The sequence below is a fragment of the Emydura macquarii genome, unplaced genomic scaffold (genome assembly GCF_026122565.2).
Source record: "Emydura macquarii macquarii isolate MOO-44397 ecotype Brisbane River unplaced genomic scaffold, CSIRO-AGI_Emac_v2 contig_2924, whole genome shotgun sequence".
NCBI lineage: Eukaryota > Metazoa > Chordata > Testudines > Chelidae > Emydura > Emydura macquarii.
In genome coordinates, this window is record NW_027133061.1 from 1788311 (window position 1) to 1810287 (window position 21977).

The 21977-nt window shown below is 57.7% G+C and overlaps 1 protein-coding gene across 2 annotated transcripts in view; it reads left to right on the forward strand.

Moving 5' to 3' along the window:
* Positions 1–12029: 12029 nt before the first annotated feature.
* Positions 12030–21977, forward strand: part of ARHGEF2 (Rho/Rac guanine nucleotide exchange factor 2) — a 97878-nt gene continuing 87930 nt past the window's right edge. For both annotated transcript variants that reach the window (XM_067569411.1, XM_067569413.1), the window contains exons 1-4: positions 12030–12375; positions 15740–15914; positions 17569–17677; positions 19144–19183. In XM_067569411.1, coding sequence (XP_067425512.1) covers positions 12068–12375; positions 15740–15914; positions 17569–17677; positions 19144–19183 — 632 coding nt within the window. In that variant the 5' untranslated portion in view covers positions 12030–12067. The remainder of the gene's footprint in view (positions 12376–15739; positions 15915–17568; positions 17678–19143; positions 19184–21977) is intronic.

A 21977-nucleotide genomic window follows, 5' to 3' on the forward strand; every position in this document is an offset into this window, starting at 1 on the left:
GCGCTGGGTGAGCTTGGGCCAGGGTATGTGCTTCCCTTCCCCATCAGGACCATGGGTGTAACAGCCACTGCCCTGTGTCATATGCTAAAGATCTCGAGGTTCTGAGATCCGGTGGCCCAGCAATGTGGTTATTGAATGTCTAGCCTGGGTGTGGGGTGGGCCCTATTTTCTTTTCTTGGGACCTGGCCAGAGCTGCCCTGTTTTCGGGTTGTTCCTTGCATGCTGGCACGACTCCCACCTGCACACATTTCACTCCTCAGCAGGCAGGCTCTTCACGCTCCGATGCAGGGTGGGGAAGGAGATGGCAGGGGGAGATTGGGTCAGGGAACCTTTCCCTGGATAAAATAATAATAATACCCAACTCCTATATAGTGCTTTCCATCGGTAGATCTCAAAGTGCTTTACCAAGGAGGTCGGTATGATTAACCCCATTTTACAGATGGGGAAACTGAGGCACAGAGCAGAGGGAGTGACTTGTCCAAGGACACCCAGCAGGCCAGTGGCAGAGTTGTGAATAGAACTCAGGTCTGCTGAGTCCTGGTCCAGTGCTCTGGCCACTTGGACATGCTGCCTCCTCTTCCCTGATCCCTTTTAAATTCACAGATTGACTCATCGGACAGGCGGTGGTTTCTGTCCAGGGATCGCTGGCTTTGGGAGGAGTAACTTGGGGTGCAGGAATAGGTCCCCATTAATGGCATGTTTTTGGGGTAGGAGTGTTCCCAGGAGTGGCTTTGTTATTGAGGACCCCGTACAAGCTACAAAGGGATTCTTTCTGCTTCCCCCCAATAATGTCTCAACACTGCAAGCGGAATCGGATGTGTATCTCACTAAGGTCCTAAGCTGGCCTCCGTCGCCGTCGTGCCTGAGCACCTCACCTCTATTTATTGTCACAACCCCCCATAAGGCAGGGCTGTTAGCCCCATTATATAGATGGGGAAACTGAGGCACAGAGAGGCTAAATGACTTACCCATGGTCACATAGGGAGTCTCTTGCAGGGCAACGAATTGAACCCAATGATTTCCAAGTCTCAGGCTGGCATCCTAACCACTGGGCCCCCCCTCTCCATCGCCTAACGTGCCATGTCCGACCTGGCCAGCCCCACTGCAGGGTATGTGTTTTAGGGGGTCCCAGAACTCTGAAGTGCCAAAGGCTCATGTAACCCCTGGGGGAGGGAGGTGCGTGTGGGAGACCCCCCGCTGAGCCGATCCGTAGCAGTTGTGAGTCTGGATTTCGCTGCAGCTCCCCCCTTCCCCAGCTCCTTTAGTTATTTTCCAACCCCCCCCCCCTGTAAATTCAAACACCCCCTCTAATTCCAATTCCTGGGGAGAACACTGGGCCACTAGGGACCTTTGGAGCTGCTCCCCCCGACTCCATTCAGCGGTGGGTTCCACAGATGCCTGCGTAGCCAGCTCTGAGGTTTCCACTGTAGCCCCCACGGGCTCGGCTGGCTCCCTCCACTATCCGTGACTCAAGGCTGCAAGATCAGCAAACAAAGGTTCTGCCGCAAACAACCCACACCTCGGTGCTGTATTTCCTGGGCAGGCCGCCCTTGGACCCTGCAGATCCAGTCCCCACGAGTGTGCATCAGAGATGATGCAAACAGCTGCCCAGGGAATAAACGGAGATGGATGTTGTTGGGGAAAGGAGAGGAAGACAGGATTACTGCACGCCGGCGGGGAGTGCGTCAGGGTCAAAGCCAGCAGGAAGAGAATTAAATGCCAGCAGGTGCGGTTGTCTGGAGTCCTTGGTTTCCATTTGTTGTGCCTGTGTTTTGATGTGGGTTCTTGGGACGCGAGGCACCGCCATGAACAGCAAAGAATACCTCTCAGGTGCACCAAGGCCTGTCACTCGCGCTCCAGCTTTGCAACAGATCCGAGGCAGCGCTCTCAGGTTTCTTTAAGCCCCACCTGTTTGGGCAGGAAGGAGTATTGTTTACTGTCTCCTCGACTATCATCATCTATTTTGCGATAGTAGCTGGGAGCCCCAGTCAGAGCCTGGCACCCCTCAGTGCTAGATGCTGTACGAATACAGAACAAAACCACAATTCCTGCCCCAAAGAACTTACGGTCCAACCTAACAGGACATGGCGTTTATATAAGGCACAAATTCTCAGCCTGGAGTTTGCAGAGAGGAGTCGGGGAGTCCTGACTGCCCTGTTCATGTTTCTGCCTGGAAGCGGGGGTCCTGGTTAGATCCTGGCAGAGTAAGGGAGGGTTCTGGTGCTGTGTTTATAGTGGACAGGTTGAAAGCTGCTGGTCTGGTGCTGTGTGGACATTGATTCCACTTCTCAGTTCCCTGAGAGGTGGGTCAGGGTTGTTTATCCCCATTTTACAGCCTGGGGAGAGGAGACACAGATACTCAAGTGATGGGCCCCACAGCTAGATGCGTTATTAATCTGCCCCTGCATGTGCTCCCGGGTGAAGGATCTTGTTCTCTGCACCCATACGTGGCATTAAGAGCAGCATATCCCTGTGGCTCCAGCAAGGGGTCCCGGTGACCCGACAAGCCGTGTTGCTGTAGGCACGTTATTTAACAGGGCAGTGTTAAAGGTAGATCTACCTGTATCCCTGGCCCTCCTGCACATCCGTTCGGCTGTCCTGCCTGGTCCTGCTTTGGGTCCTGGGGATGCTCCCCTGTGCGCTCCTGAGCGGGATTTACAAAGGCAACCCGACCCCTTCAAAGCAATGCATGCCACCACTGAGCCCGAGGGGCCAGGAATTCCCTCTGTGGTGCCCAGGCAGAGCCAACACGAGCTACGCCAATTGCACGGGTATCAGTCAAATCGGTCTAAGCCAGTTGCACGCCAGCATGAGCGCTCTGCTCCAGTTCAGTGAAAGCGCTTTAAGAACAGATTTCAGCTGAACCAGTGCAACTTCTGCGTGGAGAAAATCTCACTATCGTGCCTCCAGACCCGACTCTCCAACCTCTCTGCCTTGTGCCGCTGTGCCGGTCCAAGGTGAGTGTAAAATGCCGCCAGATTGGGGCGTTTCACACCCACTTTGCACAGGGGTAAACGGTGGTGCCAACTCTCACAATTTTATCACAACTCTTGGGATATTTAGTATTTTTTTTCCCATCAAGCCCCAACTCCCGGAGTCCTGTGATTTTTGGGGGCGTCTCAGGGGTTTGTTTAAAATAGGTTTCTAGCTCTTGTGATTGCCAAGGAAAGCTGGAAAACGTGATCCCAGCATGACCCTCATGGCTCAGAGACCAGGATGCAAAGAAAAAGAAGCCAAATTGTGTGATTTAAATAAAAAACAAAACTCATGATTGCATCGAATTCTGCCAAACCTACCAATAAACCTTTTACTATGTGGGTTTTGGATTCTTTTTTTTTTCCATTTCTGTCACTTTCTCATTATAAAACCAAGGGATAGACAACAGTAAGGAAGTCCCAGGGACCAGGCATATGTTAGGAGGCTGTAATTCCATCATACGTGACTGGTGAGCTTGTAAACAGTCAGCGCAATGCTGGGATTGCTTCCTCGTGTTCCGTTTGGGAGGCTTTGCTGAGCGTGAGCGAGGAATGTGAGCAAACAATTAAAACACCTTCGGTGGACTCAGGACTCCCGTGTTTTGTGCCTGGCTCTGGTAGGGGAGTGTAGCCTAGTGGCTAGAGTGGGAGAATGGGGGTCAGGACTCCTGGGTTCTAATCTTCCCTCTAACAGGGAAGTGTTAGCTCCTGGCCAGTGTGTGTGTTGGAAATATCAAACTGAAATGGTTCATTTAGACATTTCCGAAACATTTAGATTTTTTTTTTTTCGGGCTGGACTCAAGTCACAAAATTGGTTGGCGGCGGGGGAAGAGGGGGAAGGAAGGTGCCCCCCTCCTTCAACTTTAGACCAGTGGTCAGAGTGGTCCGCTTGGGTGGCTTGGTCGTCTAACTCCTGCCTTCAGCTGTAGAGAGCTCCTGTGCAGTCCCTGGTGCATCAGCCAAGGTGGTGGCCGTCACGCCCGCCCGGATGCTTCACATCTGAGGTCGCCCAGCTTATGGCATTTGCCTCCATCAGCCACTGTGTTCTCTTCCCTGCTGCTGCCAGTGGGATCCCGGCCCCATCGTGGATGAGGCCTGCAAAGACTGGAACATGGGAAACCCCGGACTGCATCAGATCCCGTATCTCATCTCTGAGTGGTCAGCGTCAGCTGTTCCAGGGGAAGGTGCAGAAATCCTTTAGGGAGTGGTGGTGGGGGAACAGATTCCCCCACAATCCGTCCCATCCTGATTTCAAAGAGAACTTGGGCCAGGCCTAGAAGCGTGAGGTTTAAGAGCCGTTGTGTATTCTAACTCGGGCCGCACTTAGGGTCCCCATAGAACCGTCTGAGCCCTGGGCCCCCAATCTCTCTCCTCGCTCTCCCAGAGATTACTCCCATCCTCCCACATCCCTCTTCTCCACCCCACTTTCATCCTTAGCCTTTCTTTTTTTGCCTGTTCCTCCCCCTCTCAGCAGCCTGGGTCTTAGTTGTTTACATTCCCCAACAGAACACAGCGTTGTCCGGTGTGTGACGTGTGTTTGCTCTCCGTTCTCGGTGTGCAACACTGAGCCCGGCTCTGGACGAAGGCTAGAAAGATGGGTTGGGCTGATGAGCCTGTGACAGGTCCCCTTGTGTTAAATGGCTGTGTTCATTCACTACCAAACACTTGTGGTACTAAAGTACAGGCAGGGCCGGGTGTGGCTGTGTCCCCATGTCAGTTACTTGTTTGATCCCTTTCAGAAGGAGGCTGCATGTGGGCTGGGAGTGTGGGTGCTGAGCTGGGAGTGCAAGATTTGTGGGTTCTGTTCCTGGCTCCAGGAGGGGCGTGTGGCCTGCCGGGAGAGCAGGTGACTTGAAGTCAGGACGCCTGGGTTCTGTTCATGGCAGTAGCAGAGAAGTATTCGTCTGAGAGTCAGGACTCCTGGGTTCCTAGCTCCGCTACAGATTTCCCTCGGTGACCTTAGGCAAGTCACTTCCTCCCCCTTTGCCTCTTAGTCTCCCCATATGTCAAAAAAATACCCTCACAAAACAATATTTGATTCTCCCCCTGGGGAAAGGGTGAAAGACGGAACAAACCACAGAGGGCAGATGTTAGTCAGGTTGCTTAACTGGGAAGGAGCTCACATATGACTGGGAGGGGGAAGGTGCTTGGATTGCAATCTCCTTGGGGCAGGGACTGTCATTTGGTTCTATGATTGTACAGCGCCTGGCACCATGGGGTCCTGGTGCATGACTGGGGCTCCCAGGTGCTGTGATGATGATTGAAATAATAATAATTGATAAGAGAAGGGAGGAGGCCTTCTGTAGGATTGAACAGAACCGAGATGTTGCCCCCGCGAAGGGAGTTCTGAGGGTGACTTATCCAGTGCCCTGAGCTCCTCGCATGGGTCGTCAGCAGGGGTCCTGTGGCACTGATGTCCACTCCTGGAGCTAAAACAGTCACTGGCAGCATCCTTTATCCTCTAGCAGCTCAGCTCCTGGACGGGGCGTGAACACAGTACGCACGCAGCCAGCGGGTCACGTTAGCACTGCAGGGGGAATTCCGGCCCCAGAAGGAGATTCCCACTCGGGACTTTGCTTTTGCTTTTCAATCACTTCCCTGGTTCTGGAGCTGTGGCTCCGAGATGGACGCTGGCCCCTGGGAGGCTCCGGCCTCTTGGCGGGGCTGTCTGGGGAAAGGCTGACCCCACCCCTCCACGCGCCCCAGTGGGAATCCGACTGTGTTGTGTACACTCTCCCAGGTTTCCATGGGAGCGCTTCCTGCTCTGGACCGTATCAGCTGATTTTCTTCTAACTTGGCTTCTTTCTCGCCTCCCGTCACCCTGGTCCAGAGCGCCTCGCTGGCTCAGTCCAGCATGCAGAACGGTTAAATAGGGTCCACCCAAACGGCCCCTACCCCAGGGCTCCTAGCGCATCCCTCTCCCAGATGGACCCTTCCTCTCCCTCCTCATGTGAATCCCCTTTAGTATCCCCCTGCCAGCTCCATGCACCTGACTCTTCCTTAGCCCCAGACTTGCCCAGTGTTACAACCAGTGACAGAGCTGGAACAGAAGCCAGTGATCCTAGTTGCCTGTCCCTGCTCTAACCGCTAGACAACACACCCTTCCCAGAGCTGGGGACAGAACCCAGGAGTCCGATCTCCCAGCCCCATCCCCTATGTACGCGACCTTATCATGAAAAGAGGGCTAAATGCATCAGGAGTCCTGACTCCCAGCCCCCCCAGCTCTAACCACTAGACACCACTCCCTCCCAGAGCTGTGAATGGAACCCAGGCGTCCCTGTCCCCTCTTCTAACCACTAGCTCATGCTCCTTTCCCATTTTCGAGCCCATCGCTTTATGTGGAAAATTGGTAACCGGCCTTCAGACAGTTCAGCAAAGATCTGAGAGCAGATCACAGGCAGAGGGGGAGGAAAGTCCTTATCAGCTGACCGGGCCTGGGAACGTGAAAACAGGAAAGCGGCTGAGCTCATCCCGTTGGCGCTCCTATCCCGCCCGCTGGGAGCTAGGAAGTGTGCGTGGCAGGGGGAAACAAGACCCCGCAGGATGGCTGCAAGCATGGAAGGTGTCCGTGCGGACACAGACGGGAGCAGGTTTCTGCAGGAGCAGGTGAAGAAGGTGAGCTCCTGGAAGCTAGAACAGGGGCTGGGCTGATCCCACCTGGAGGAGAAGGCTCAGCGGGGGGGTGGGGTGGTCCTGGGACGTCTTCGGCACGTGCTTCGTTGCGTTGTTCTTTGGTCGTGGTCGGTGACTGAGCAGGGCTAACAGGACCGGGGGCTGAAGATGGTTGTAGGATGAGCAGCGTGATCTAGTGGAGAGGGCACTGGGCTGATTCTGTTCCTGGCTCTGCCACTGACCTGCTGGGTGACCTTGGGCAAATCACTTCCCCTCTCCATGCCTCAGTTTCCCTCCCGCCCTTTGTCTGTTTTGAGATCGGGAGCTGTTCCAGGCCGCACCTATGTCTCCCTGTGTGTCTGTATAGAAGGCAGAAGTCGGTGCCTCTGGGTGCTATTGTAATAATAATATTGAAGCCGGAGGCCTGTCTATACTAGGTCTTCCAACACTGCAATGTAATTAACCACCCCCCGCCTTGCATGGGTCACCAGCAGGGTATGAATCAAGGACCCGCAGCACAACTGTGCTGATGAGCTAAAGGAGTAACTCCATTAGTTGGCAGCAGTAGCAGGCTGTTATCATCTATGTGCAGGAGCTGCTAGATGGGGCCGTGACCCACACCGAGGGTACGTCTGCACTGCAGAATTGGCCTGGACTCTTACCTGGGTGTTTCTCCTAACGCCCAACCCAGCCACACACGCAACCTCCTGACCTGAGTGTGGTGACACTTTCAGTCTGAGCTCGCTGCCCTGGCGGAGGGAGGTGGGTCAGATCTCTCTAGTGTGGCTGCAGGCTAACCCCCTGGAATGCTGATAGTCCTCCAGAGCCTTCCCACAATGCCCCCTGGGCGCCCAGAAGGACGGACGAGTTCTCCCACAATTCGCTGGGAAAGAATCACGGAGCATCTCCGCACTTTGCAGTGCAAAGCGCCCTGGGCTGTGCCCCCCAGAAGTCCTAGCAACACACGTGGGGGACCGCAGGACTGGCGAGGACACGGTAATTCCGGCAGGGTTTGGTAGCACGGAGGACCCCAGTCACTTCTTGTACCCACTGCCTGCCAGGAGGAGCAGGTCTAAGCTGGGGCTGCAGAGGAGGAAATAAATATGCAGACGCTTGTGGCTGCTCCAAGAGTCCTGCAGCTGCTGAAGGAAGGGGCCTTGGCCTGGCGCGGGGGGAGAGGGGAGGATTTGTGGTGACCGGACCGTTAGGCATTAGCAGTTCTCCTCTCCACCGTGACCCGCAGTTACAGAGAGCCATCCTCTTCCCAAAAAGCACCGGGAAACAATATACAATGCCCAGGTCCCCTGCAGCACCTTTCCTAGCTGGGGCCTTGTCTAGGCCATGGGATAGACCCCGTCCGCTGGCTGCATTCATGCTGATCCGTAAGAGACATGCAGGCGTCTGAGCTAGTCGAGGGTCGCCCCACAACCGACCGGGGTGAAGGAGCCGAGGGCTGGGTACGGTGGTGGTGGTGCAGCTAGGGGAGAGTGAGCCGGATTCCGTTCTGCCTCCCACGTCGATCCCAGAACTGGCGCCTCGGTTCTAGTTTGCAGGGCTTTTCCTGCTGGAGATACTTAGCAGGGGCGGGGAAGCATCACGCACCCTATGAGGCTGCGTTTCTTATCCCTTGTTAAGTGCCTTGAGATCCTAAGCTGAAAGACACAGCAAAGAGAAGGGCAACGCATTTATTATAAATCCTAGAAAACCTGAGGGGAACGGGTGGCCTTGTGGTTGAAGGCAGTAGCGTGAGACAGGTGATCGAGTTTCAATTCCTAGCTCTGCCACAGACTCCCTGTAGGACCATGGTCAAGTCACTTAGGGTCCGTCTAGACCTCAATCAGTGGATATGATTGCAGCGTGAGCTCGGGTCCCAGAACAGCAAAGCTGCGATTGCAGTCTAGACGTACCTTTAAGCTCACTGGGCCTTAATTCCCCATCTGTAAAATGGAGTCATTTATTTCTTTGAAATGATGCGAACGACACTTCCTTTGTCTTGTCTCTCTAAGCTGTTTCAGGGCAGGGACTGTCTCTTACGGTGTGTCCTCAAGCCCTGATTTCAGGTGCGGTCTTTGCGTTGTGCTGTCACGCTAATAATGGCCACGCAAAGAGCAGAGATGGCGTTTCAAATCCCATGGGGCTGGCAGGAAAATTCTCTCTCACAAATGCATCCGGAAGCTAGCGATAGGGGAGGGATGTTACCTTTTCTTTTTTCTTCTTTCTCACTCACGACTGCTGCACTGAAGGCAGGTCATTGTCTGGGGCATTTTTCTTTTAGCACCATGCCCCCACGTTGACCTGTGAGTCACCAGTCTCTGGGTAAGAGCGCTTCAGTACAAAATCAAAGGTAAAGGAATGTTTGAGCAGGCCTTTCTGATGATAAGGCTGCTCTGCTCTGCTCACGTCAACGGGGCGCTGCCGATTTCCAGCAGCTGAAGATTGGGAAAGTTAAATTGGACTGAAATTTGGAGGGTGGCTAGCCATCTGTCTTGGATGCTTTTGGGCCGCAGGTTGAGAACCACAGGTCTATCAGCACACCGTGTTTGCGGGGGGAGCTCCCCTTTTCCTGCAGAAATTCTTGGCCGTTTAAAGAGGAACTCAGCTGGCGAGATCGGACGAGGCACTTCACTTGGGGAGATTTTCTGCTTTCCTTTTAGCGAGCCAGGGCAAAGCACTCCAGCCGCTCTTGTGCAGATCTGCGTAGCCTCAACTGCGCCATCCTCCCGGCTCCTTTGCAAATGGCCCGGCGCGTTCTAGAGGAACAAGTCCCCCCGGCTCCGATCTCTGCCCCAAGCGCGCGAGCGCTGGAAGGGACGTGTGCTCCCCTGAGCTGCAGCAGACCTGCCTGAAAGAGGGAGCCCGGGGGATTGGTGGGATGAGTGACCCCACCCACCGCGGCTCTTACAGCCCCAGCTGCTGCGCGGGTTGGTGGTGATGGTGGTGGGACACCCCAGCTTCCAGCATCCGCCGGGAGCCTGCCATCTGCTAAGCGGGTTCAGAGGAAGCCAGACCAATTCAGCCTCTTGGGCTGTTCTGTGGCTTTAAGGGCCTGATCCAGAGTTGAAGTGAACGGAAAGATTCCCCCTTGGGCCGTTCCTTGAAACTCCTGGCGGGGAGAACACGTCGCGATGAGTCACCACTGCCCTTGATGGATGGAATGGGACCTGCTCAGCTCTGTGTGTCCTAGGCCCTATATGGCTGACCCACCAGTTCTCTGTTTGCTCAGGCGGCCGCGGGTCTGCGCGTACAGCTCAAAGGGACTGGCGTTCTCTCCCTGCCATGTCCATGGAGTTCTGAGTGGCGAGGTATCAGCCATGAAATACCGGGCGGGGCTACAGCCTCATTAACCCTCCCTGGTCTCGTGGGGCAAGGAGAAGTGATGGAGGGATTGCTCAGACAGAGGCAGAGAGGAGTGTGTCCCCTGGATCATATCTCTGAGGAGTTCACAGGGCTAACAGCTCAGCCGGGGCCTCAGCCTGTCTGGAGCAGATGGCGGGGCTAGCGGTTCCATTCCCTGCTCCGTTGCTGGCTCCCCGGGTGACCTCCTGGCGCCTCAGTTTCCCCAGCTGTACAATGGGGATAACAGCAACGTCCCGCTTCCCAGGAGGGTTGTGAAGGATAAACACGTTAGAGATGGGGAGGTGCTCAGACACTACGGTGATGGTGGGGGTAAGTACCACGGACACAGAGAGAGAAGCTCTAAAAGCAGGCGTTTGGCTAATTGCTTTGCCGTTTGGGGATGGACGGAGACCGGCATTCCCTTAGCACTTGGCAGGGAGTCACTGGGAATCGGGGTCTCTGCACCCCACGGTGCCCATCTGCTGTGTCTCGGGAGACCCAGCCAAGGGCCATTGCGGAGCACGGATGCTGGAGTCCCAGATCCTTGGCCGATTCGCCTCCTTCCAGCATTACCCTTGGGGGCCTTGGGGGAGGCTCCGGCGTGGTTGACCATGTGCTCGCTGGATGGGCCTGTCGAGGGGAGCACGGGGAAATGGCTAGCAAAGGCACTTCCTCTTTATGGCGCTAAGATGTGTTAATGTCCACTGGAAAGGTGGCTGCTTTCTTTGGCGTGAGAGCTCATACAAAGAGCGTGGGGGAAGGGGGCTGGCTGGCTGGCTCAGGGAGCAGAGGACCAGTTGCAGGCACCAGTTCACAGCAGCTGCCGGTTTCCATCGGCACCCCAAGAATTGCAGGCTGAGGCTCGGCAGCTGGCTTGTAACTGGCTGCGGCAAGAGCCGCGTGGGCTGACTCACCCTGCACTTAGCTCAGGGGGTCCTATTAGCCTGAACACAGGCTCCGGGAGGGCGTCTGAGGCAGAGGGAGCTGGGGGCTGGGATCGAGGGGGAGCAATACACACCAGGAAGGGGGAGTTCGGGCCAGATCCGGTGTGTCTGGTGGCCGGGGTGGGGGAGGGAATGGAGCAGGGTGGGAACGTCCACCCAACTTCACTACGAAAGCAATAGAGTCGTTCCCCCAGCGCCGCCCCTTGCGGATGCACCCCATCCCGGTCTGACGGGACCGGGCAGCCGGGTTCTGTCCCAGCGCGTCCCTGTTTGTCCCATGCTCTGGCCTGGAAATGTGGAGCCATCAAATGGGCGACCGAATCGTGCCTGTTTCATGCCCGGTAGCTCCCCATCCTCCTCCTCCTCCTCCCTACCCCCAAGTGGAGTGGGTCTGTCAGCAGCGCCACCGAAAGCACTGAGTCCCGGCCGCTGGCTCTGGCACTGGTACCGCCCAGGCTGGCAGAAGCGGGGCTTGCCCAGCTCTGGCCCCAGTCTCGGGGACCAGGGGAGGAGGTGACGGGCCCCTGCTGGGTGGGGAGTGACCCAGGGGCCTGGCCTTTAGTCATCGGCTGATTGCAATCCCCTGGATCCACCCTGAGTCGGGGGCGTGAGGGCAGCTTGGTCTCTGGGGGCCTGTCCAGCCCTTCGTCAGTCAGTCAGGGAGCTGGTCGGTGCCAGTTACGGTGCCAGTTTTGGGGTTGCTGATGCTTGCAGAGCTGAGAACCCACCAACTCGTTTCCTGGAGGAGCTGAACATGGGGTGGGAGGTGGGGGGCGCCCTACCTTGTGGATGTAGTGGGACATTGCCTGGGGCAGGCACCGGTGCAAGGGTGAAGCCGGAGTCGGGGGCGAGTGGCCAAGCCAAAGACAAGCTGAGGGCCGTAGCCAGGGGAGTCAGAAATCAGACAGGAGCGGGACCCGTGGGGAGGGGGCTCCCTGGGCCCAGCTGAGCTCCTGGGTTGCCTAGCGGCCGGGCTGGGAGCCAGCGGACAGGCCCCATCCGGCAGCCGGCGGATGGGAGTGACCCCGAGTCCCCACTGATCCGGGCTGGTGGTGCCAGGCTCTCTCTCCGGCTAGGATCCCCCTACCCCTCCATGCTCACCCCCCACCCGCTAGCTATGACGGGACTCAGCCTGTGCCTGACCTCTCTGTCCTGTCCGCCCGTCCCCCTCCAGCATCCGTCCGTCCCCGGGAGCTGAGGATGAGCAGCTCTGAGCCATCCCCGGGAGCCTGCGACGGCGACGCCTGCGGGGCCCGGGCCCAGAAACGCCGCTGCATGTCGGCCGTGGAGCAAGGCTGCTGCCCCGACCTCGACCTGGAGGCTGCCTGGGAGATGGAGGAGGAGGAGGAGGAGGAGGAGGAGGAGGAAGATGACGACCGTTTCCTGGGTGTGCCGCTGCGGAGGTCGTGTGCCCTGAGGGCCTCCATCCGCGCACGGGACTCCTTCCGGCGCCACAGCTGGGAGCCGGGCAAGGACCTGCAGAGCACCCCGGACTACGACCAACTGAGGTACCAAGCCAGGCTCATGGCCCGCCCCCCTCCCTGCCACGGCCTGGAAGCCTAGATTTCACCCCCCCCCCCCGACCCTCTTTCTGCCACCTTGGCACCAGACTCCGAGCCAAAGAAATGTCCTGCCGCTTGACATTAATGGCGAGGAGAGGGTGTTAATCCCTGGAACTCGCTGCTGCAGAGTGGTGGTTGGGGTGTGTCTAGCTGCTGGGGTGTGTTAACACCTACTGCAGAATGTTAGTTGGGTAGGGGGGGGTGGTGTGTGGATCTTGCTTCTGAAGGGCATTTTTGGGGCAGGTGGTTAACTTCCTGCCCCAGGGCTGTGGGACGTTAACCTGTGGAACTGGCTGCTGCGGCATGCTGGGGCTGTCTGCTGAGCCGTGCTACTTAGGGGGGATGTTCACCTGGAGAACTGCCTGCCGCAGGGCCGCACAAAACTTGGCAAGACCACTGAAAGGCTTGAACCACGTGGACCACACTCCGTGATGCTAGCTGGGATAAAATCTCCACAGGCTCCCAATCCCCCGGCTTCAGGCCAAATCACAGCCCCTCTTTGTGCCTCAGTTTCTCCAGCTGTGAAATGATGCTGACCCCTTTTGTAAAGTGCTTTGAGATCTGCTGACGGAAAGCCCTTTATAAGAGCAAGGGGTTATTGCTCTGGGTCTGCACAGCACCTAGCACAATGGGTCCCGGGTCTGTGGCTCCAATAGAAAGAAAAACAATGGGCCCTGCTGGGGCCACTCCTCTCCCTTCCTGTCTACCTCTGTCCATGAACCACCAGCCCCTTTCTGCTTGGTGCATGCAGCTCTGTTGTGCTGGCTTCCCTGTCGACGGGCCCCGGTGGACTGGTCTCAGATGGGGGCGGGGAGGTGGGCTCTGCTCGGGGGGCAGGTCGCAGCTCCGTCTCATTTGTCATTTCTCATCTTGGCTGCCTTTGTTCAGCGGCTTTCATTGCCTCTTATCGCCCGCCGGCGGCTCGGCCCAGCGAACGGGCCCCAGGATCGGCTCGAGCTGGGTCTGATGAGCCAACCTGCACTGTTGCCCGCTGCTTTGTGTAGGAGCCGAGCTGGGTCAGGGCTTGGATGGGTGATCCAGGTGCCCCAGGGGATCTGGGTTCAGAATTTGAACAGGCTGGGACCCAGGCAACTGTGGTTCTGGGGTGTACGGGGCAGGCCCTTCCAGTAAAGAGAGGGAAATATCGTGCCAAGGCGCTGGTGAGACCTCGCCGGGCATCCTCCGTGCAGTTCTGCTCGGCCAGGGTCGGGAGAGATGAATTCGGAAGGCGACAAGGGATGAGGAGAGGACAGGAGAGCCGATCCCACCCCAGGACAGTCTCTGGCTTGCTCCGCATGGCAGAACCGGGGCAGAGAGGCGACCGGACGGCTCTCTGTAAAAACATTGGGGTGAACACACACACACACACCCCACCCCTCCCCCCGGGGAGAGGGGAAGAGCTAAAGCAGTGGTTCTCAACCAGGGGGACGGGCACAGAGAGGTCTCCCGGGGGTACATCCACTCATCTAGTGATTTTACAGCAGGCTACACTAAAAAGCGCTAGCGAAGTGCGTACAAACGAACATTTCATGCAGACGACGGCGTGTTTCTGCTGCTCCAAGCACGATGCCCTGCAGTGTGGGTACGAGGTTTAGACTCCGTTCGATAAGGATGCGGTAAAATGAAAGCGTCGGCCCTTTTCCGGCAGTAACCTGCCGTGACGCTGTATTTTTCTGTCCGATTTCATGAGCCAGCAGCTCTTCGATGAGGTGAAGCGTGGGGTGCACCCGACAGATCAGACGCCTGGAAGAAGGGGCGCAGGCGTCAGGAGAAGTTGAGAACCACTGAGCAGCACAACCCCGGGGGAGCGGGGGGGGATAAAGCAGCCAGGAGTACATTTCCGCTGGGGAATGGTGAGGTTTTTCCACCAGGGGAGGTGGGAGGGTCTGGGACAGCCTGGGACGCAGCAACCTCCCCTCCCTTGACCAGCTGCTGAAGGGGGTGGCATGAGGGGGTGGCTAACAGGTGGCCCCTCCAGCTGGGGTCCCAGCTGTCACCAAGCAGGCAGGTGGCTCCCCCTGCTGGTAGCTTTAGGCAATCGCTCTCCCAGGGCGCCCACCTGCTCCTGAGGCCTTCGTGTTGCTGAGAATCTTTTCCCCCCGTTCCACGGTATTTCAGCTCCCCGATAAAGCCACGGTGAGATCCAAGGCCCGTAGCAGAAGCCGTGGCCCCCTGCTTGCGTGATGGGGGAGCCGGCCCTTCTGATCTCACCCTGCCGCTGCACCCGCCCCACGGCCACTCTGCGTGGCCGGTTAAAGTGGGGATTCCTGCACGCGGATTGGAGCACTGGGTTTTTTTTCTCTCTCTCTCTCTCTCTCCAGCTGAGAGTGGCCGGCTCAGGCTGATTGGCTTTTTTTCTGCGCTGCAAAGAGCAGCTTTGAAAATAACCAGCCCCAAACCACCAGCCCACTTCTGCAAAAGAGCGTGGCGCCCAGACCAGGAAGTTGCACTCTGAGATCCAGTGGCTGCTTCTAGAGACGTGCTGGTGTTTGGGGAGCCGGGGGTGGGTGGGCAGGGAGATCTCGCCAAGGGGCTAGAGAGGGGTACATCCAGGCGCCATGTTCAGCAGGCTGCGGTGAGTAGGTTGCGCTCTGGGGGAGCGATTTCTAGGTGAATTTCGCTACTGGACTGAGAGTGAAGAGGGGCTGGGGTGGGATTGTGGGTCTGGCAAACGATCTGGGCATTGGAGACCTGGGCTCTGTCCTGGTCTCTGCCCCCCTCGGGTGAGCAGATAGCAAGTGTGACAACTCGGGACAGGGAACAGGGGCGGAGAGGGGAGGAAATAGGCACCTATATAAGAAAAAGCCCCAAATATCGGGACTGTCCCTATAAAATTGGGGCATCTGGTCTCCCTGCGTGCCCCCCACAGGCCAGGAAAGTGCAGCGCGATCCAAGAAGCGGCAGGTTGTGACCTGACAAAGAGTGGGTTTTTATTTTGCAGCCAGCGGCAAGAGTCAAATCTCCCGCTAGGCTGGTGTGAAGCATCTGCCAAACTATTAAATCCACTGATTAACCTTTGCCGCTCCTGCGGGGGCAGCACGGTGTCCTCCTCCCCCTGGGGCAAAAGAGGGGAAACTGAGGCACGTGAGGGGACGTGACCTGCCCCCGGGTCACAGGGAGGAGTTGCTGTCGGAAACGGGATGGGAGTTCTGGCTCCCGGTGCTGAGCTGGGAGCTGGAGTGCATGGACGGCGCCCTCTGCGGTGGCGGAGGGGATGGAGCAATCCCAGGGTGCGTCAGTTGGGGGTGGGATGGGGGTGAGCGGGTTTCCGATCAGAGTTCTCAGCCGGGCTGTCCCTCGTCTGTTTCAGCGGGAGTCTGAAGGGCTTGGCTCCTGAGGAGATCGACTCCGACGCGGAGCAGCTGGGCAGCCTCTCCAGACACTGCAGGGACCCCCGCCGGGCCCCCATCGTCCGCAGCAATGACGAGCTGGAGTCCCTGCTTTCACAAGACGAGGAGGAGGAGGAGGAACCGGAGCTGGCTCAGGTAAGAGATGCATCACCCCCTCCTCCCTTGATCCCCAGGGGATTTGCCCGATGGGGGAGTAGGACCAGAGTCTGCAAGGTGTCCTCCGCTCCCATTGGCTTCAGCGAGAGTGCTCTGAACCTCCCAGAATCAGGGCCCGTCCCCACCCCCATCCCGCCGACTTGCACCTGCATGTTTGCCGCCATCATGCATCCAGCTCTCATGCTTCAGGGCCTTGTCCCCAGCTGACCCAGATCAGGAAGGAATTATCCCTCTGCTTGTGCATCACTGCACACCTGTGTGTTCCTGCGGTTGCATCCCCTGGGGGCCGCTGCCTTTCTCTGAAGCATCCGAAACTGGCCATCGGAGGCAGGGATACCAGCTTAGATGGGGCAGTGGTCTGATACGAGGTATGGGGAGACCGGACAGGAATCCGATCCACTCAGGTACTGGCCTAGATGGATGAATCCGGTCTGGTAGGGAGGTGGCCAGACAGTGAGATGGCCCAGCAGTACCGTCCAGGAGGGCAGGAGCTGGACGCTCATAGCAGAGCTTGTGAGTGGGCTACGCCAGCCCGGCGACCCCTCCGTCCCTGCCCGGCGCTCTCTGCTCCAGTGTCCGTCTGTTTTCACTCTGGCTTTGTGGTCCCCACTGTCCTCCTGCGGGGAAGGAGGAAGGCAGAATAGTTCCCGGTCCGGAGCGCGTTCTCCTCGACCAGAGGTTTTCTCTTTGGGGGAGGGAAGGGTACTCCACGGGCGGCCAAGTGAAATGCAGCCCCTCGAGTGAGACGCGCAGCGAGGGCCCGGCTGCTCAGACGTTCCTTCCTAGGTTGTAAAGCCAGCAGGGACGTTGTGATTGTCTAGTCCGGCTCGGGGTGTGTGTGTAACTTGAGTATGTTCCTCCCCCTGCCTCCCACGTGCTGGGGAGGAGGGGAGCCGAGTGGGATGCTGAGAAGAGGCTGGGCTGGCTGCCGGGTAGCAGGTAGGATGCTCCATGTGGTCCCTCCTTCCAGGCTCTCCCAGGCCTGGGGGACATTACAATGCACTAGCACTTGGGAGGGGGCTTTGGCGCCCAGGGCCCCAGCCACTGAGGGCCTGGGGGGAGCAGAGGGCCCCACCCCATCTCATTAGCTGATCTCGGGTGTGTGGGGGGGTGATTAACTTCTGCCCCGAAGGACAAAACCTCAGTGCACCAAAGGCAGCGAAAAAAACAGTGTGTTTTCTGGAGTGACTCGTCACATAAGCAGTGGCTGTGGCTGCCGTGGGGATGGTGTGTCATGGGGAATGGGAGGGGAGCCCCGGGCAATGGAAAAGCTTGAGACTTTCTGGGGTACAGGCTGCTTCTTCAATCCTCTCTCAATCTCTTGCTGCCGCTGTGGGGCTCCACCCCAGAGGTGGCCGCATTTTAATGGTGGGGGGGATGATCCATCTAGCTGGCCGAGCAAGATCGTCTGCAGAGGCAAATTCTTCACCCACCCCTCAGCGCAGCGACGGCACCAGCTCTCCTTGGAGGGGTGGGTGGGGGACCCACGTTCCGCTGTCCCCCTACGGGCAGATGCTGCTGGAAGCAGTGAGCGTGCGGCTGCGTTTTTGTGCAGTTGCCCCAAGCCGCCTGGTGCAGCAGGGGCAGCCGTGTCTCTGCGCTGCACGGCTCTGATCCCTGCCTTTGTCCCCAGGAAGACGCCAGGGGGCTGCAGACATATCGGATGGGGCAGAACCCCGCCTCCAGCGCCTTCTCCAAGTCCGTTTCCATGAGCGGCATTGACAGCTTCCCGGATGCGGATGGTGAGTAGGGAAGGATTCTCTGCCCCTTGATCTCGCTTTTCCTGCCCCAGCCGGGGAGACAACCACAGGGTGCTGGCAGGGGGGATGGCCAGAGATGTCTGGGGTGCGTGAGCTCCCACCGCCTCTCCCCCTATGCTCAAAGGTTCCCTCCCCACCAGGCAGGCGTTGAGCAGTGCCGGCTACCGTCCACCAGGGAGAGAGCTGAGACCGGAGGAAATCCTCAGGTGGGTCTGGGATCAGAACTGCTCCAGAGCGTTTGACCTGTTGGATTTCCTTCCTGGCTTAGCCTCACTCTCTGGGAAAGGGTTGGGGAAGGGGGTGCGTGTGCATCTCTCTGCAGTCCTAAGACAAACCCCTCCCCGCTCCCCATCCCAGCAGGGCTTTTCCTGCCCTAGCCCCGCGCGGCCCCAGCCATGGTCTCGTCCGACAGGGAGGAGAGGAACTGGGCCGTCTTTTCACCAGCAAGGGGGTTGAGTGAAGCGACATTGCTGGGAAACAAGCCCCAAGCGGGGTTACAAAGGGCACATCAGCTTTTTGCTGGCACCCACCCCTGCGCCGGGGTGAACGGCGCCCTGCGAGGGGAGCGACTTCTCTTTAGCACAAGAGGGTTTCCGTAGGAGAAGCTCCGACTGCGTTTCCCGCGTCATTGAGGCTGGGCGTTCTCCCCGACAGGCTGAATATTCAGCAGAAGGAGCAGCGTGAGTGAGTGTGAGGAAACCACCGGGCCCCCCACGGCTGTAACCTCTGCCTTGTGACCCGCCCCTTCCTAGCCCCCCTCGCAAACCCGCAGCTGCGCTGGAGCCGAGCGGGGCGGTTTCCGTGAGAGCGCAGAACGGTGACGGCCCCTGGCTTTCACCCTTGGTGACTCGCCGGGCTCAGACCATGGCAGGCAGCTGTTTGTAACGAACCATCTGCTCTGCTGCCCGATTAAACGCCCCAAAACTTTAGCCCAGAGGTGAGGTTGCCCCGAAGTGCCTGGGGACCCTGGAGAGGGGCTAAAATTTCAACCTCGAATTTGCACCCCAGGGGTGCACCAAAAAAAAAAAAAAAAAAAAAGGTGATCAGAGCCGGGTGATTTTGTAAAATGCTAGTTCGGGAGCCCCTTGCTCAGATGATCCCAGAGCTGGACCACGCGCCATATTCTTCCCCCCGCTCCATCCCAGTTGGTGCAGCAAATTTCAAGCCGATCGAAGCACATGTGGTGATTTCAGAGCGCTTGAATTAGGTGACTTTTCGACAGAAAGCAACACTCGACCTTCGTTGGAGCTGGTGCTCTGCGGTGACACTTCTGTGTTCTCCGGTCCTAACCCCGAGCCACGCAGCGTCTCTAGGAAGCCGCAGGGTGGTGTGGAGCGTTATTGCAGCGCGTTGTTTAGGGTAGCCCCCGGGACAAGGATCTGGCTGTGATCTCTTCACTGGCCTCTGGGTAATATCTTCCTACCGTCTTCTTGTTCTCGCCTTTGCAGAGATCTCCCTCTTCGCTTCCGGAACAGACCTCGCCAACGGGTAAGGAGGCGTTCGCTAGTCGTAAAGCCGTGCCCATGTGCAAGGAGCTGTACGGTAGAGGGGGGGCGTACTTGGAGAAGGAGGATGGGTCTTGTGGGTAAGACAAAGGCGGTGGGCCCAGGAGGGCTGGGTTCTGTTCCTGGCTCTGATATAAGCTACTTGTGTGACCTTGGGCAAGTCCCCTCCCCTCCCTGCTCTGCCTCTGTTTCCCCACCTGTAAAGGGGGTACAGGGCCAGGTTAACTCTCCTGTGGGCCTGGGGCTATTAGATTTTGTGGGGCTCCTTACGGGCCGGCACAGCGGTGCTCCAGAAGCTGGGGCAGACCAGGGGCGGGGTGGTGCTGTGGCATGGCGTGGGCTGGCGACGCTCCGGGGGCTGAGGTGGACTGGCCAGCCTGGGGCCGGGTTGGGTCCGCGCCTGGTGCTGGGGCGTTCTGGCAGTGGGGGCGGGGAGCTGCTGGGGCAAGGGACGGCCAGGGTAGGTTGGGGCAGTGCTGGGGCGGGGGGCGCTTGGGGTGCTCTGGCACTGGGGCCACCCGGCCAGCCTGGCTGGCGCTCCGTTTGCCCAAGGCGGGACTCTGACGGGAGAGGGGTGGAAGGGGCGTGGCTTTGGGTGGAAGGGGCGGGGCCAGGAGCTACCCTCCCCGAATGGGCGGTTCTCCAGCCACCCGGATTTATTTTTGTGGGGCCCCTCTTACCCCGAGACCCTGGACTGCAGCCCCTAAAGCCCCTGCATTAATCTGGCTCTGCGTGGGGATAACGATACGAACTCCTCCTGTTAAAGCACTTTGAGACCTATTTATGAGAGGAGCTTCATCACAGCTGGGGTTGTTAGTATTGTTCCTTCGTTCGTCTCATCTATTTAGCTTGCAAGTTTCTCAGGACCAGGACTGTCTCTCACTCGGTCTGTGTACAGCGCCTAGCACAATGGGGTCCTGATCTCAGCAGCAGCCTATCGGTGCTACCATAATACAAATAATAATAATCAGCTGTTCCCAAAGCCCCCGAGGGTTGACAGGTTAAGGACCCCTGTTAGTCCAGCACAACGTGGAGCAGGTTTCACTGGCCCTGTACTTCAAATGGGCTGAGAACCCAAATGGAAAGTGCCAGGGTTCCCAGCACCTCCCTTGCTATTGCTGAAATGGTGGCTTAAGAATCATGAATCAGATCCTCTCCCCTGCAAAATCATGAGATTGTTTTAAAAGTCATAAGACTTTTTCAAAAAAAAACCCAAAACCCCGGTCTATTTGGGGTTATATTTGCCTTCTGGTTTTGGAGCCATTGGGATTCATATTTTTCAAGCTTATGTTGTCAGCTCTGAGAGCTAGAAACTTCCTTTAAAAAAAAAAAAAAAAAAAAAAGCAGCTGAGATTGTCTCCTAATCCCATGACTCCAGGAGCAGGGGGTGTAAGAAAAGACCCCAAATATCATGAGATTCATGATTTAAAAAAAAAATCACACTGCGATGGTGGAAAAGTTTCCCTCCTGTGGACAGAACCCTAGAAGCAGATGACAAGCTGGTGAGAGCTGCTTAAAGCCTGAAGATTTGCTTGTATAAAGGATCAGGTGGGAAATTTACCAGGGTGCAGATCCCGAGAGGTGTTGAGACTCCTGATTTCAGTGTCAGCTAGTGTGTGGATCTGGGGCCAGCGCACTCCGCGGAGAGGGCGTTCCAGAGGACAGAGGGGTTAGTGCATCTGGTATCCCTTTAAGATGTCAGTTTCATCTTCTCGGGCCTGCTCCTTTCCCAAGCACCTCCAGTTGCTGCCTCCCAGCCCCTTGCTGGCTTGAGGCATGCGACTGATGCAAACCCTGAGTAACTCGTCTGAGTCAGGCCGACCGAATCCCCTGGCTGCAGGGCTCCGGCGCTCACGGGGGGGTTGGTCCAGCCAGCAGGCTGGGGTTTGCTAGGTAGCGTTGGGCGCTGGCCAAAACTGCCTGAAGAGGAAGGGGAAGGGATAGGTTCAATTCCCTGCTCAGCCCCAGGGTCCCCTGGCAGCTAGTGGAACGCGGCACCACCCAGCCCTGTTCCGGTACCCCTGGTGAACAGAAGGATCTCCAGCACCCAGGCTCCCTAAGTCCCTCGGGGGAGGTCTACACTGCAATTAGACGCCAGTGGCTGGCCCTGGGCCAGCTGACTCAGGCTGTTTAAGTGCAACTCCGGCTGCAGCCCAAGCTCTGGGACCGCCTCACTTCGCAGGGTCCTAACGCCCAGAGTCCGGCCCGAGCCGCAACTTCAAAGCACCGTCTCCACAGCTGCGCAGAGGCAGCCAAAGAGGCCCAGGGCCCAGCCTCACCTGGGACCCATCAGCCACCTGCCAGAGGGGTTTGATCAATTGATTATAAAGCCAGCGAGTGGCCCTGCAGAAGGAAGCGAGGCGGTTTTGGTGCCTCGGAGCGGAGGCAGAGACGCGTGTTTATTGGGGTGTCACCTAATGAATCAGACTGTGCTCCGACGGGAGGATCTGAGCAGAGTCTGGGCATGGGTTGTCAGCCCTTCCAGGACTGGGGGAGACAGGCCGGTAGCCGGCCCCTGGCTTCAATTCCCTGCTCTTCCACCAGTGACTTGTGTGTCCCCGGGCCGATCGCTTCAGCCCAAATCCTCAAAGCTATTGAGGTGTCTTAACTTCAAGGGAAATGGGGAGCCTAAATACCTTTTAGGATTTGGGCCTTAATCTGGGTGTGTCTCCATCCCCCTCTGTCTGAGAGAGAGACCCGCGCATCCTTCCTCAGAGAGGTGCTGGGAGGGTAAATGTTGCACCCCGCAGTACCGGGGGCCAGAGAAGATGCCATCT